This window comes from Carettochelys insculpta, chromosome 15 (genome assembly GCF_033958435.1).
Source record: "Carettochelys insculpta isolate YL-2023 chromosome 15, ASM3395843v1, whole genome shotgun sequence".
NCBI lineage: Eukaryota > Metazoa > Chordata > Testudines > Carettochelyidae > Carettochelys > Carettochelys insculpta.
In genome coordinates, this window is record NC_134151.1 from 32,567,619 (window position 1) to 32,583,825 (window position 16,207).

The 16,207-nt window shown below is 58.9% G+C and overlaps 1 protein-coding gene across 3 annotated transcripts in view; it reads left to right on the forward strand.

Moving 5' to 3' along the window:
- SYNPO (synaptopodin) overlaps positions 1–16,141 on the forward strand; it is a 39,586-nt gene extending 23,445 nt beyond the window's left edge. For 2 of the 3 annotated variants that reach the window (XM_075009304.1, XM_075009305.1), the window contains exons 2-3: positions 1,216–3,596; positions 11,753–16,141. In XM_075009304.1, coding sequence (XP_074865405.1) covers positions 1,216–3,596; positions 11,753–12,742 — 3,371 coding nt within the window. In that variant the 3' untranslated portion in view covers positions 12,743–16,141. Of the gene's footprint in view, positions 1–1,215; positions 3,597–11,752 lie in introns of those variants that run through there. The other variant, XR_012647582.1, reaches the window with a different exon arrangement.
- The last annotated feature ends 66 nt before the right edge of the window (positions 16,142–16,207 follow it).

The window sequence follows — 16,207 nt, forward strand, 5'->3', positions numbered from 1 at the left end:
CTCTGTGAAAGGAACGGCCCTACAGACCCTCCTGAGGCTGGAGCAGCCACTTGCCACTTGGTTCACACCCGAGAAGAGGCTGCATAGGAGCCCAGGCCAATGGTGGCGTGGAGTCTGCCCTAGGGCAATTGCCTGCCCCTGCCACTTCCCAGGCTGTGGGAACGTCAGGCCCTACAGGCTGCTACACCATGCGCTGTCTCCCCTCAGAGCCAGCCTGAATAAGCTCACAGCACCGCACAGCCTGACACCGATGGCTCCAACCTCCCTTCTGTTCCAAACCCTCTTTCTCATCAGCGCTCTGAAGTGTTGTCATTGTGGGGGTGCTGCCGGGGGACGGAGCGGGAGGTACCACACCAGTAGGTCTCCCTGGAGAACGGAAGCTCCTCCTTGAATCCCAAGTTGGCAGAGGCTGGTTGCACCTGACTGCATGGGGGGCGGGGGTGGGGAGCCCCTGCTCTGCACCGAAGATGCTAGTGAATGCAGGAACATCACGGACAGGACCTAGGCCCCTCGCCCGCGTTCTTCTCCTAGAAATACGTCATCACAGCAGAGGGCTAGGAGGAGAGGCGCCGAAGAGGATCTCTGAGGCTCCACAGTAAAGTTTCCACATCCTCCCCCAACAAGAGACACTGCTTGAATTGCTGCGGGGGAGATTTATTTTTCCGTGCTGGAAGGGAAAGACATACCCTGCCCCCCCGCCCCACCTCCCATTCAGTCCTTTATCCCACAACTGTCCCAGTTATCTGCAGCGGTTACCCCAGGTTCCACCTCGATCTCCCTAATTCTCCCAAATTTCCTCATCTCCCAGGATCTCCTCCACAGCCCTTTATTTCTCAGCCCTGCAAAGGGATCCCCATTATACTCCATACAGCCCTAGGGCGGAGCCTGTTTGCTCAACTTCCTTGTTGCTAAATGACACCATGAGGGGGGATTTTTTCTCTGAGTTGCTCAGAGCCTCTTGCTGCAAGGTGTGTTGAGTTCTTGCCAGCTGCGCCCCCACTTGATGGGTTGGCAACTGTCTCGGGCTTTGGAGAACTTGTTGCTAGAGAGTTACAGCAGTAGGGAAAGTGATTCAAATCCAGGATTCAGCCTGTCCTGCGTGAGCAGAGAAGAGCGGTGTGGGTGTAAGGTCAAGTAAAAAAGCAGAGATAAAGGGAGTGTTGCATTCTTGGGGCTCCTGGTTAATTCTGTCCTTCTTCTGTTTTCTCCTTCCAGGTCTCTCCAGGAGTGCCAGCCTGTCCGAGAAGGAGCTGAAAGAGGCTAAAGCCAGGAGCCAGAAAATCGCAGCCCAGCTAACGAACCCCCCCAGCACAAACTCCAAAGGCGTGTTGCTCTTCAACCGGCGCAAGCAGCGAGTGAAGGAGTTCACCTTGGAAAGCACCGGGGAAAGAGGGGAGGAAGCAACTGCAAGAGGCAGCCCAGGAGCTCTTCAGCCCTGCATCTCAAACCATGGGAGACAACTGTCTTTGAAAAGGGCTTCAGACGCCAGCAAAGAACTGACAGAGTCACTCTGCGCGCAAGACCCTGGAGGGCGCAACTTTGAAGGCAGCATGGAAGACTATGAAGGAAACCCCCACCAAGAGAAAACACAGACCCTGCCAAAGAACGAAATCAGAAGTGAGGAGACCCTTCCCCAAACCAACCCAGTGCCTCCCCTCAAGGACTCTCCGAATGGAGACCTACAGCAGGTCCCACTAACTATCTACCTAAAGGAGAACATAAAAGTGCCATCAGCCAATGGAGTGCATGAGCCTAGCACCAATGGGCATGGAGCAGTACCAGCGAGTGATAGTGAGAACAACGTGCTCAACAGGGAATGGACTGCCTCCGTGGCAGACAAGGAGAAGAACGGAGATGTTATTGTCAAAGAGCAGAATGTGCCAGTGATTGACAAAGTGACTGTTCCGGTTGCGAGCAGAGAGTCGACTGTTCCGGTTGCGAGCAGAGAGTCGACTGTTCCGGTTGCGAGCAAAGAGGCGACTGTTCTGGTTGCGAGTAAAGAGGCGACTGTTCCGGTTGTGAGCAGAGAAGTGACTGTTCCGGTTGCGAGCAGAGAGGCGACTGTTCCAGTTAGCAGCCAAGAGGCGACTGTTCCATTTGTGAGCAAAGAGGCGACTGTTCCGGTTGTGAGCAAAGAGGCGACTGTTCCGGTTAGCAGCCAAGAGTCGACTGTTCCATTTATGAGCAAAGAGGCGACTGTTCCGGTTAGCAGCCAAGAGTCGACTGTTCCGTTTATGAGCAAAGAGGTGACTGTTCCGGTTAGCAGCCAAGAGTCGAGCGTTCCGGTTGTGAGCAAAGAGTGGAATGGCGTCCCCAATAAGCAATATTATGAAGTTCACCTCACTTTGGCTAAACCCAAGCCGGTGAAGAACAGAACCGCAAGACCGTTTGGAACGCAAGCAACTGTTACCATAAGCCAACCACCAGAGAAAAGTGCTGGGGTTGAACTTCCTCCACCCCCTACCTATGCCGAGACCTTGTTCAGTCCACCTCCAGTTACTAGGGTCAGGTCACCTCCTGCATACTCAGCCTTGTATCCCAGTGCAGAACAGAAGCCTCCTCTTCTGCAAGGGCCTCCTCATGGAGAAAGCAAATCAACACCTCTGCCTAAAACAGGAATACTGGAGGAGTCCGTGGCCCGGAAAGCAATTAAGAAACCCATGTTCACCTTTGTTGAAAAGCCAAAGGTGGCTCCCAACCCAGACCTTTTGAATTTGGTGCAGAGTGCTGATATAAGGAAGAAGCAGAAGGAGCAAGGAGAACCAGTCCCAGAGGAAGAACCATTTGCTCTTGGGGCGGAAGCGTCCAACTTCCTGCATCAGAATGCACTGAAAAGCGGGCCTCACATGGAGTCTGCAGACGATGCCCCGGAGTGGTCTTCATGCCTGAAGTCCCCAAGATTACAGCCTAAGCCTCAAATGAAACCAAATCAAACCCTAACCGAAGCGAAAGGAAAAGGAGCTGAGCTGTTTGCCAGGAGGCAATCAAGGATGGAGAAATACGTCATCGAGTCCCCGACACATCCGGCCTTGGGCAGATCACCTTCACCAACCATGTCTCTGCCACCCTCCTGGAAGTATGCCTCCAATGTTCATGCAACACCTGCGCCCTTCAGGCCCTCACCCAAGAGTCCAGCCAGGTCATTCAAAACTCCCCCCGCATCTTTGTACAACAGCAGCATCCCGGAGAGTGAGATTGCCCAAAAGGAGCTGGAAATCTCAAAGCAGAAGCCGTACCAGCTCCAATCCTCTTTGTTCATCCTCTCCCCAGCTAAAGAACCGGTGAGGTCTTTGCCAAGGGGGGCGCCACCGCCACAACCTGCATTTCCCGACTCTCCTTCGCACATAAGACACACCTCTTGCCCAACGTCTCCCTTGACACCTTCCCCTGCTCTGCATTCTCCGGCTCTGTCAAGTTCAAGCCAGCCAACATCGGGCCCTCTTTTTCCACCTGCAGGGACTGTGCTCCTTGCCCAAGACATCAGAACGAGTGCCCCCTTTGCATCCCCTTCCAGAGTGTTGTCACCAAGAGCCAAAGGAGTCTTCCAAGCTCCCAGACCTGCTTATTCCACCAGGAACGCAGGGATTGAGCCCCAGGTGTGGAAACCTTCTTTTTACTTCAAGTAATGGGATTAAAAAGGTGCAGTTTTAGGGTATCCTCAACAGGCCACGATCATCTCTGATGGGTAATCGATGGGCCGAAAACCAAACAAACCCACACGAACCAACCCACCCAAATAGCTTGGAGGTTTTGAATGCAAGGAATGTGCCCTTCCGTAGGCAGCCGTTCTCCGCCAGCTGTTGGCGCCTTGTGGTCCTGAGGATATTGAATTGAGCAAGAGCCGAGTCTGGGCTGTATCTGGTGCAGGGCCTGGGCCAGGGAGGAGGAGTGCTGTGTGGAAGAGAGCTAGCTGCTTGTCGAGCCAGCCCAGCTGGATCTGTGTCCTGGGAGTGGGACGGTTGTGCAGAGTGGGTTGCAGCAGGAGAGGGCAGCAGTGTGCGTGGAGTTCTGCCTGAGAGGTAAGGGGACCCCGAGTGTGCAGACCCGAGAAGAGCCCTGCTTGAAGCTTTGCTGAAACGGCAGGAACACGAGTGCCTTTTCTTTTCTCTTCTCTGGCAATGCTAAGGAGCATCAAACTTGGGGCTCAGCCTTCTCGCCTTCTGAATTCCCATCTCTGCTTCGCAAAGCCTTCTTCTGTGTCCTCTCTGCAACTTCCCTGGCCATCCAGCCTCTCCTCCCCACCGACTCTACCGTACCAAAGGGCTTCCCCCAGGAGGGCTGGTGGCATTTCTGTCCAGCACCTGTTTCTGTCTCCTTTCTTCGCCTGCTCCTTATGTTTCTCCTGTTCTTTGCCTTAAAGAGCATCGCTCAAGGTCTCCCCAGAGCACAGGGAGAACCAGAGAGGCCACTGCAACACTGGGATGACAGGAGAACCTTGCTGGTCTCCATGTGGCCTTTAGCTCTCCTGCTGGCAAAGAGTTAGCATCGGACCTATTGAGTGTGCGAGAAAGGAGGCTTCATCCTCTCGCTCTCCCTTAGGACTCAGCAGGGTCAGTGCTAGCAGGCTCTGCAGGAGGGACAAGGCAGCACAGCAGGGCCATGGTGCTGGAGCCTCTCAGCCCTGGCCAGCTGGGGTGTGTTGGGAGATGCACGGTGCTTCCTCGTGGAACACAGCACAGCAGCTGTGGGAGGCCTGGCCGGAGAGATCGCTGGTGCCTCTGGGTGGGGCTTTCCCATGTCTCTAAGGCTTTGGGTCAACTGGTGAGGGGGAGTCAGCGCACGCTGGGCTGTGTGATCCCTCTGCTCTGGGCTAGCTTGGGCCTTCGTATCTCCCAGCTGCCAGCACCGTGTAAGGAGAGTCCAGGAAGGGGGTTCCAGCCATTTCCTCAGCTGGCCAAGAGCAGTGCTAGCCCGGGATCGAAACCTAACATTGCCCCATGCTTGTTTAAGCCAAAATATTCCAACCAGAGCGGGAGCTCAGTGCTGAAAGCTGGACTCCTAAATCCATAGGGAGGCACCTAAAGCAAGGGGAGGTCTGATTTGCAGAGGTGATGAGCCCCCACAAGTCTCTCAGCCAACAGGGGCAGAGTTAGGGGCTGAGTAGAAGTGGCCAGAAAATGGGAGGAGGGGCTGGAAAAAGTGGGGACAAGCCTTTTTCCTCTCCATTTTCTGCAGGGGAGACACTGATGAGAAAGACTTTCATTCAGGCAGAACCCCAATTTCCTGCTAAAAGCCAGTTTGGCCAGCTGATTTGTGCCCAGCCTCTTTCTGAGCACTTCTGGAAACTCAGCCTCCTTTAGGCCATATATTTAGTTGCCTAACTAGTGGGTTTGCTGCAGGGATTGAGATTTGCAAGCATTGCCGTTAGTGATTCCCTCCCAAGCACTCTCCACTGGCGTGAGAACCCCATGCTGGGCAGTTTGCAGCTTCATATGCTAGAATGCAAAGGAAAAAGCCTTTTCCCAGACACCTAGTCACACAGGAGATTTATCCACCCACACGGGGACAGTCCACCCACACGGGGACAGCACCTTAACAGCTGGGCACAGCAGAACAGGCTGCTACAGGGGCAAGCAGGCTACCTGCAAAATATCCCTCAAGAATAGGAAACTGACAGCTACGTAGAGCTATGCCAAGAACTGTTCTGTTAAACAGCAGCTGGCAGGAAAGGTCTCCGGTGAAACCGGCGCCAAGCTCTTTATAGTGTGTCTCTGATGTGCACTGTAATTTACAGCCCGGTTCTACTAGGCGATTTGCTAGTACAATGAACATGCAAAAACCCCAGTAGCGGGAGCATTATTTATACTGTTCCCCAAGGGCTGCAGTCCAGTCTGCTTTGTCTTGCTGTGATCCCACTCGCCCGACAGACACTTGTTTGCCAGGCCTGGGTGAAAAGCTAGAGCCAGGATTCCCAAGCTGGGACACTGGTGAAACAGCTACTGGTTTGACATCAGCCTCAGGAGCAGACAGGAGAATGAGATGTTACCAGAAAGGGCAACACAACAACGTGCCATGCGGGCTACGACTACACTGCAAGATAAATTTGCATTTATTAAAATGGATTTTGTAATGCTGGGTTTATGAGTTCGAATGTGAGGACCCTCACCTTCCCACAGGCTCCCCACAAATTCGACTTATTGCTGCTACACTCAATGGCCAAAGATCAACTGTTGCAGGTGTTCATTGTTCCTTATCCCACAGTTCCCTCAGCCCTGCTGCACCCCTGCTGCTGGCAGCGTTCACCCTGCTGCCTGGTTCCTGCTGCCTGCAGCTTGAGGGAGCTGGGAAACTGACCAGGGGTGCTGCTCTGGTCAGTTTCCTGGCTCCCACCAACAGGAGGCGGGAACCAGGTGCAGCTGCTCCAGTCAACCTCTGGAGGCTGATAAATTCGATTTGAAGACATGGCGCTTCCACCCAGGCCTTTATTCGACCTTTTAAATTCAAACTTGATGCTCCACCCACCCGGTTCTGACGATATTATGACACCGATATAATCTCGATATCAGTGCTCCATAAAGACAGTCACGTGGTAATATTGAGCTAACTGCCTTAAATTCGAATTTATCTCGTAGTGTAGACGCAGCTTCACAGTCCATGGGAATTTGCCGGTACAGCTCCCTGCTTCCCCTTTCACTGGAGAGGCCCATGTAGCGGCATAGGCCCAAGTCGACAGGGTGAATGCTATACCACGGAAACTGATTTAGAAGGCCGTGCCTGTGGAGTAGGCTGGTACGTATGGGCTGGAGGGCACACGGAGTAAATCTCATGAGCCACCTGGGTGTTTACAGAGTGTCATGGAAGAGTGGGCCACTTAGGCTGTGTCCACACTAGCTCCCAACTCCCAGAATTTTGAGGCATAAAGGGACTTCGAAGTCGCCTGGGCACTTTGGAGTACCGGCTGGTTAGCCGCGGCTACACACAAGCCGGCACTTCAAAGTGTGCTACTTTGAAGCTGCCGCGGGGGAGAATTAGCTTAATGGAGCGCTGCATATGCACCGCAGCACTTCAGTAGCAATCTCCTGACACCCGACTTACCATGCTCCCGTCGAAGTTGGGAGCTAGTGTAGACAGCCTTAGACGGTTAGTCTCATGGGCTAGGTAGAGGGTGACTGGCTGTCATGGAGGAGCTGCAGGGGAAGTGGCTCAGCCTGCAGTCGTTACTCAGCCCAAATGCCCACTGGCTGCCTGGGGAGTTTGAGCTAGCTAATATATTCGGCCCATCCTTTGGGGAGGGGTGTACTGCTCCAGTCAGATCCAGTGACAAGAGAGACACTGTACAGCGCATGGCAGCTCGTTGGGTCGATCGTGTCTGTAAGCACAGCCCAGGGCAAGGGGACCTGTAGCTACGCCAGCGCACGCAAGGATTTGTGGGGTCTCCTGGGAACAGCCCTCTCATTCTAGTCCTTCCAGCAGCAGGCAACAGCCTGTCCCACTTCCCCATGCTGGCTGAGCACTGCCCCCGCTAGTGAGTGAGACACTTGGGGACTGTTCTGCTGCAGAGGCAGGTAACTCCCACTGACCTCGCCAGCATGGTTTAGAGCCTGCAGTAGGAGAGGATGCTCCCAGGCTGATTTCCAGGCTCGCTAGCCAGAACCATGACCCGAGGAAGCCCAGGCGTGCTTGGGTCTCTAGCTGCTGCAGCACTTGGGCAAACTTCATTTCCTGGTTAGATCATGGGGTGGTGTCATGTCAGGTTGGGCAGATCAGCGGGTTCTTCCTGGGGAAGGAATGGGCCAGTGATTCATGGAACAAATGCACTAAGGAGCAGTCCAGAGAAAAAGACAGGGCGGAGAGGAAGCACTTACCAGTCTGGTGCTTTCCCTGCCCTTTGGAGCATGTGTATTGGAAAGCCCAGCTGCTGAATTCACCTTGGGAAGGAAGCTAGTAAAGCTTGGCAGCTCACTTGATCTCTCCACTTTCACAGGTTACTGTCAACTGTGCTTTTATTTCCTCTGTGTCCGTTTACTGCCTCCGAATACACTCACAAATCTGCCATCTGTCTCTGCTCTTTCCTCTTCGATCTCCACACACCATGTAGCAAACCGAACCGGCCTGTCTCGTGCCCTTGGGATTCCTATTTAGGATCTGCATGGTGGGCATGCCTAGCACCTGCAGGCCAGGCTCAGTAGCCCTTGTGCTAGGTGCTGTACAGGTAACGAATCGAAAGAGGCTGCCTGCCCCAAGGAGCATGCCTAGTGACTGGCTACATTCTCCACCCCTCTGCCACGTCACTCAGTACATGTGGAGCCAGCTCCTCATCTGGTGTCAACCAGCAAGGCTCCACTGAAGTCATCTGAGCCGTGTTGATTTACTGCCCCACCCCCCTGCCACGGGGTTGTCCTGAAGGGTGTAAAACACCTGGCGAGCCTTTGGCATGGGAAGGATAGGGAGGGTGAGATGGGAAGTTAGCAGGATTGCAGCTCCTAGGGTTGCTGTCCAGACACGCTCCTGCCTGGGATGCTGCCTATGGGCTCGGGTGGCTACCTTGGATGCCACCCACGCAGCTGTGGCTTCCCTGCTATTTTAGCAAGCGAGTCTGGCAACCGTTGGTGAGGCTGCAGGCACGCCACTGTGTGCCCCTACGCAGACAGGCACTTACCTCCACCTAGGCACAGGCTCTGCTGTAGTCACTGGAATGGCTCCCCTAGTCTGCTGGAAAGCAGCTGCCCCTGCAGTGGCCCAAGGATAAGGCGTATTGTCAGCTTCAAGGGAGATTGCTCAGCACGCTCCGTGCCTGAGCTGCACACGCCCACTGCAAATCCAGGCCTCGCTGCCCTTGCAGAGGCAGGTGTGCCCCAGTGTGTGCCTCTGGAGCTCCTCTGGGCTGGCAGAGGCCAGCTGTTGCAGGGGGCGTGGGGGGGGCAGGACGCGGAGGAGGGACGATTTTAATTGCATGGCTCAGTGAAATGGTTCAGTCTGCGCTCTGCCCGGCGTGGCACACGGCCACCCCTGCAGGAGGTGCCACTTGTAGCATCTCTGCTGCGTTAGCTGGAGGCTAGTCCAGTGATGGGCAACCTTCATCTCAATGGGCTGCAGAAACCCACAGCCCGCTGGGGGTCCACCTGCAGGCCCTCTGCCATCCACCCTCCCCAGGCTCCTCTCGTGCACTGGGGCGCTGAAGTCCCACGCGCCCTACTCCCTTCCAGCCCCTTGGGAGCACCAGGCATCCGCCTCTTCGGGCTCTGTCTGTGCTGCTCGGCCCTGGAACCCTGCGAATCAGCTGTTCCTGGAGTTCCGGCTCTGGGAGGCGCAGGGCTGGAGCAGGACTCAGCAGGGTCGTGGTGCTCTGAAAGTGCTGGGAGGGAGGGAAGGAGTGGGGTTGGGGGGGGCAGATGGGCTCCACGGGCTGAAGGTGAAGCCCCAGTGGACCACGTGTGGCCTGCAGGCCACAGACTGCCCAGCACTGGTCTAGTCAGAGTGGCTGGCAAAGGCTGTCAGGAGTGTGGCTGAGCCAAGGCCCATCGGGCCAGATAGGCCTTGCAGCCCTGACCCCCGGTGCCCTCTACAGCTCTGGGGGTGGTGAGAGGACTCCCCCGGGGCTGTGGTACTGCTGGCAGAGGTACCTGCCCCCACCCCCAGGAGGGTCCAGTGCTCGGTCTAGCAGCTGGTCATCCCTAGCACAGCAGAAGTTGTGTGGTGCCAGGAACACATGCTAGCAGTAGACGGTGGCAGGAAGGACCTGGGGGTTGGCAGGACTATGGGGGAGAATGACCCAAATGTTCCTCGTTAGCTCCCACGTGGCACAGCCCAGCATCAACCCATCCCCACTGGCGATGCCCTGCTGTGGCAGGGGTTTGAGCCCCAGCCGCTGGGGTGGTCTCGGCTGGCATGGAGGGTACTGGAGCGACCGTGCACAGCACCCAGGCTGGGAACAGCATTGGAGCACACCCTGGGCCGAGGGAGGAGGAGGCATGTGTGTGAGCGAGGTAGGGCACCTGGGGGGCCAGGCCTGATCCAGCTCTGCAAAAAGACCAGGCAGTGCGGCTTAGAGAAGACCAAACCCAAGACCCCGGAAGTGAGTGCAAGGTCTCTGTTGGGCCCTGGCTGAGGCCCAGGGGGCAAGAGCTGAGCTCAGCTCTGGTGCCCAGGAGCTCCCAGGGAGCCGGGTCACGGCGTGGGAAAGACCTGGCCTCCTCCTGCTTTGCTGGACCAAGGAGGCATTGTCCCAGGCACACCCGGCCCTCCAGGCCCCAGCCAGCCCTGCCTCAGGGCCGCTTCCCTCGGGCACCTGTACCCTGATCGGAGCTGTCCTGCCAGGCTACTGCTGACCTGTCTCTGGCCTCCCCTCCCCTCGGCCAGCCTGTGCGACAGGGCTCCCCCGGCTTCCTGTCATCAGACAGCCACCGTGCCGCTGAGCAGCACGGGCGACACAGGGTGAGGAACCAGCCGCGCTAGAGCAGCCTCGTGATTGGCCAGCCCATCCTCTGCCTCCCCCATCTGTTAGCTGGGCTGAGCACCATCACCAGCCATTGGAACAGGACTGCATTGGCTCCATCCCCTGCTGCCGGGAGGGGGCCACCTGCCCTCCCCATGCACTGACGGCGCTGAGAGCGCTGTTGAGCGTTTGGGGACAGCCTGGCACATGCCAAGCCAACTGTCCTGCTGAGAATGGGAGCAGGAGAGAGGGTGACGCAGGGGCCCAGGGGACAAGGGCAGTGGTGAATGGGCAGCAGGTGTAAAGGGGCAGGAAGACCTAAAGGAAGGGGTTAAGGACTAAGCACTGCTGAGGCCTTAGGACTGCAGCTCTCGCTCATGCTGGCAGCAAGGACTCAGGTGAGTCGTCCCACGGAGGTCAAAGCAAACACTGCTCAGGGTGAGTAAGGGGCATAGTGTTGGTCAGACCCAGCGCCTGGCTGGGCACCGAGGGGCTGCAGAAGAAGGCAGGCTGTACGTGGCCAAGAGTGCCAGGGCGTGTGGCTTGCTGCTCATAGCTGGGTCCATGGTGCTAACAACCCAGTCACGCCCCAGCTGCTGCCCGTGTCTCCTGTAAGCGGAGTGCCTGGGTGGCCACCCAGGAGAGGTTCAGGGGCTGCCCAGTTGATTAGCAGAACGCCCACAGCCGGCAGTGTGTGTTTCTGCTGGTGGTGCACATTTGTGTATGCCTTGGTGCACGTGACAAAATTTATTCCACACACAAATGGAGGAAAATTAGAAGGCACATTGGCTGCCACCTCCCCCCGTACAGCCTTCCTCTGCTGTTGAGAACACAGTGCTTCATGGCAGCGGTGGATAGCAGGCGCTTGGTTAGCGCCACAGCCCCGATCACCTTGCAAGGATTTTGTGCAGCCGGTGACAGCAGGGGTCAGCAGGGTGAGGCTGGTATTTAGACACCCAGCCTGCCTTGCTGGGAAGTGCTGATTGGCTCAGTATGTGGCCTCACTCCAGGAAGCCCCACCTTTTGAAGGTGAGACTTCCTGGCATAGCATCACCTTTAACAGATGGCACCCGCCATTGGCGGAGAGGGATCGGGGTCGGGGTTAGGGGAGAAGGAGACAGAAGGGTGGTCTGTAGGCTATCAGAGGATCTCAAAGCCCTTCCCAGTTACTAAGCAGCCAGGGTGGAGGGCTCGTTTCCATCTACTGGCGGCACAGCAGAGGCCCTGGGAGGTCGCAGTCTGTGGCTGCAGTCACACAGCGAGTCGGCGGTCCAAAGCTCTGGTCTCCAGGTCCCTTGCTGGCTCTTTGTCCCAGCCAGCCACCGGCCTCCCCTCCAGCTTGACGCTCAGACACTGTGCTCTGTGTTCCCTCTGCAGGAGAGAAGAGTGTCCCTGCCTGCCTCCCTGCCCTGGAGCCCACGCCCGGGGCCCCCCTCGAGCCCCCTGGATGGGTGGCTGAGCCCAGCCCCGATGTCAGAGCCTGAGGACGGCAGCGTGAGGAGCCCCCCTCCTCCCATGTCACCGTCATGGAGCGAGCGGTCCCTCTCGCCGCTGCGGCCTGAGGCGGAGCCCAGGGCCAGCCGGCAAATGCAGGCCCTGCTCGCCAGGAACATCATCAATGCTGCCAGGAGAAAGAGCGCCTCCCCCAAAGCCCTGGGGCCAGAGGGCATCGGGCCCTACCCACCCCCCAGCGGCTCCAGGGCATCACCCTGCAGCAGCCCCAGAGCCCTGGACAACCCCTCGCTGAGTCCGCAGTCTCCGAGAGCCGCGTGGCCGGCTGGGCACAGCCCTTCCAGCTCCGGGACCCCACAGTTCAGCACCTCGGCCTGCATCGGCCCAAGGGCTTTCAGTGGCCACTCCCTGACCTACATCAGCCCTCTGCAGTCGCCGCGAGCAGCCAGGCCGGACGGGCACAGGGCCTTCACGTTACCCACCAGCACCGGGGCCCTGGTGATCAACGCCGCAGCTGGCAGCAGCCCCGGCAGCCCAGGCAGTTCCTCTCCAACCAGCAGGCACCCAGCGCCAGCCCCAGAGTCCACGTGGCCGGATGGCCACAGGATTCCGACCACATCCCCCAGCACTGGGGCACTACCAGGCAACCCCTCCTCTTGCACCAGTCCCAGGAGCCTGGCGTCCTTCTCGCCAACCTTCATTCGCCCCGTGCAGTCGCCACAGGGGGGCGTGAGGGCCCCCGTGAAGCGGTACACCTCCAGGTCCTCCACGGACTCCGATGTATCCCTTGACTCAGAAGACTCAGGGCTCAAGTCTCCTGGGATCCACAGCTTTAACATCTGTCCCCGCGGCTGGACCGGGAGCATGCGGCTGAAGCCAGGGCGCCTGCCCTCGGAAGCGTCCTGCACCTCCTAGGCCAGGGCGAGGGAAGGGTGCTCAGCCAGAGCACGGCTGGAGCCTGTTGAATAGATGGCTGGACTTGGCCGTGCCTGGTTCTGCCAACCAAGCCAAGTGGCGGCAGGAGGATGCTGGGGGCTGTGGGGAGGGGTGATAGCAAGGTCCTCCCTCCCCCAGCCTCCACCTCCAGGGCTCCTCTCCCCAAACCTGCAGCGGGCTTAGAACAGGACAGGGGCTTAGTGCGAAGGCCACACACCTGCTGGAGGGGACCCTGCGGATGCCAGGCGTCTAGCTTTGCCCAATCCAGACCCCACCCCAAGCCAAAGCCTCCACCGACGCCATAACTCCATCCCTGGACCGGTGCCAGCAATGACATCTCGGGACTAGCGAGCCTGGCGTTGCTTTTGTTCCTGCCTGCTGCGAGGGGGCCTCCAACGACCGCCCCAAGACTGTCCTTCCGGCTGCATAATCCCCAGAGGGAGACAGCGAGCGGCCGGACTGGCTTGGGCGGCTGCTGGCCCTGGGCTTCCCAGCATGCTGCCTGTGCACCCCATTGTTTCCCTTGTGCGCCCGGCAGAGGCCTGGACCAGGCCGGCTTCCGACCGCCTGAGGGGAAGGGCGGTGGGGCACGCGTGGTGGCTGCTCCTGGCTTTTCCTGCCTCCCAGCAGCCCAGAGGGAGCCCAGTGGCATCTGGCGGCTGGTTCCACTCCCGGAGCGCAGGGCAGGGCTGCAGCTAGGGGAGTGAGTAGCCATCCCCTGCCTGCCCGGGGGAGCCTGGCAGGACCGAGTGCAGCCTGCTCCCCATGCCGCCGCCCCGTTGCCGTGCTCCCTCCCGCCGCACACGACGTGGGCTGCGGGGGAACCCGGCTCTCCGAGAACAGCTGCTGCAGAGGCCCCGTCCCAGAGGCCTTGGTGGAGCCACCAGCGGTTCCGAACCGTGCCCCACGCCGACTTCTCTGGCCCCGGACTCAGGTCTTGGAGTCGTTCGGGGCTCAGCCCCCAGACCAAGTAGTGGGGGTGAAATGGGGGGCTGGGAGGAGCGGCCGGGCCGAGATGGGCTCCCTCTTGGCAAGGGGCCTATGGGGGTAAGTGGATGGAGCCAACGGGCCCCCCTGAAGGACGCCTCTGCCCTGCCGAGCGCCGCGTGGCTGTGAGGAGGAGCTGAAAGCCACTGGAGCAGGGCTGCAGGGACTTAGGGGAGGAGGCCCCTGGGGAGGTACAAGCCCCAGCCTGGCTGGCGTCAGGGGAATGCCCAGGTGGGTGTGCGCACACTGCGCCACCCTTGGCCGGGAGGCTCTGGCGGGGGCAGCAGCACGGCTGTTCCGGGGCTCTTGGTGAGGAGTAATTGGGTGAATCATCAGCCGACAGCCGGCCTAGAGAGAGGCCCCTGCAGGCTCGAGGGGTGGGCCGCTGAGTTTGCCCACCGGCCTCGCCTGTGGGCAGCTTGGCTGCCCCACTGCCACGGGTTCCCAGGCACAGCGTCATGCTCCCAGGCCAGGCTCAGCGACTCGGGGAAAGAAAACTAACGCCCTCGCCCGTTTGCTTCTTCCCTGGCCGAGCCAGCCCCTGCCCAGCCCAGGCTGGTTGCCCCCCCTCTCTCGGGCATGCTTGGCAGCGTGGCACACGGCCTGGGCGCTGGCAGGGGCCCAGGGCTGGGAGATGTTCCCCTCCCTGCCCGACGAGGGAGCCGACCTATTTCTAGCACCCGAGCCCTTCCTGGCGTTACTGCCACGGCAGCCCAGGGAGGGCGGCCGGTTGCCATCTGCACTCAGCACAGAGCACACTCGCTTTCCCTCCCCATGCCCAGCTCTGGGCTTTCAAGCCCCCACTCTGCCCATAGGCACTGCAGGCTGGGGGAGCAGCAGGGAGCCCTGGGCTGCAGTCGGCTGCCTCATGTTCCCAGGGTGCTGGGCTGTTGCTGAACACTAGCACGGTGGGGCCAGGCGGGAGCCGGAGGTGTGCAGCTGTGTCGCTCCCCCACGCCAGGGCTGACTGAAGGGCTGGTGGGGCAGTGGGGAGATGCGGGAGTGCAGGCTGCTGCCGCCACACAGCCAAAGCAGGGCAGCTGCCTGGGCGGGAGGGGAAGGCCACTCTGCAGAAAGGTTTGCCCCTGCAACCCTAACGGCCCAAGCGGTGCCCAGCGCAAGCCAGCACCGTCTCTGGAGGAGGTAGCACACCGGTGCACAGGCACAGGAGGGTCTGGATCCCCCCACGAGATCCCTTGGCTTCCCAGAGCCCCCTGGGTGCTTGGCTGCTGCTCTGGTGTCACTGAAGGAAAACCGGGGTCGGGGGGGGGGTGTGTGTGCAAATCACATGCAACATGCCACGTTCTGCGCTGCCCAGGGAAACCAACGAACCCAACAGAGGATGACAGTCAAGGAGCAGCCCCGGCCCTTTGCCCTTGTGTCGCAGTTGGCAACAGACTGTACAGTGTGGCAGAGGCCAGCGGCGTCCACGAGGGGTGAGCTGGCGAGCGGCACAATCCCTTTGTCCCGGTAGACTCACTTGGACTTTTTCCAGCGTCCCAGCCCCGGAGCACACACCCCACAGAGCTCCAGCACTCCAGCCTTTGGCAACGCCCCGTTTCACTGCTCCGAGAAGCTTTCCTGGAAACAGGAGGCTTTTAAAAACTTTTTCATCTCAAAACTAATCAGAAAAAGTTTGGCAAAAGTTTCTTTTTCAAGGCAACACCTTCCTGTTCTGCGCCAGCTCACCCTGCCCGTAGCGCCCGCACCCCCAGGCTGCAGAGATGTGGGAGGCGTGGGGCTTAGGGGAGACCCAGGCAAGGCACCCCCCACTCCAGTAGGGAGCTAGTCAGTGGCTTATCTAAAAGGCATTGCGTGTCCCAGAGTGACTTCTCATGGAGAGCTGCTCAAGCCACAGGGCTACTGCTGGTCCCACTTGTCGGCCCTCACCTGAAGGCCCTGGTGACCAGATCACTCCTAGAGGAGGCCCCAAGAGACGCACAACATATGGGGGAAGCTTAGGTCAGTGCTGGCTCTGAGGCTGCAGAGTTCAGTCCACAGAGCAGGGATCTGACAGAGCAGGGACCAGCGAAGCACAGACCCAAGCCCTCAAACAGGCAGTGGGCCCAGGTTTTGCTAGGACCTGGTGGAGCCTCTGGGCAGGCGGGGGCTTGACAGCTGCAGCCCTTGTGGCTGATGGTGCCTTACCCACCGTGAAGAGGAAGGGCACTAGCACAGCCCAGGCACACACAGCTGGGAGTAGGCATGGAGGGGGGGGGTCTGGTATGTGTCCGGTGTTCCCTGGGAGCTTGTGCGGCCACTTGGGTTCCATTTCAGAGCTGGTTAGCAGAGCGCCCATAGCTACGTGTTGTGTTTCTGTTGGTGGTGCACATTCGCACGTGCCTCAGCGCACAGAAAAAAATATTCCACACCTGGCTGGAAAAGCTTACGGGGGGCATTGGCCATGTCATGTCTGGGGGGGGCGGGGGGGGGGGGCGGGAAATGAGTGTGGCGAGA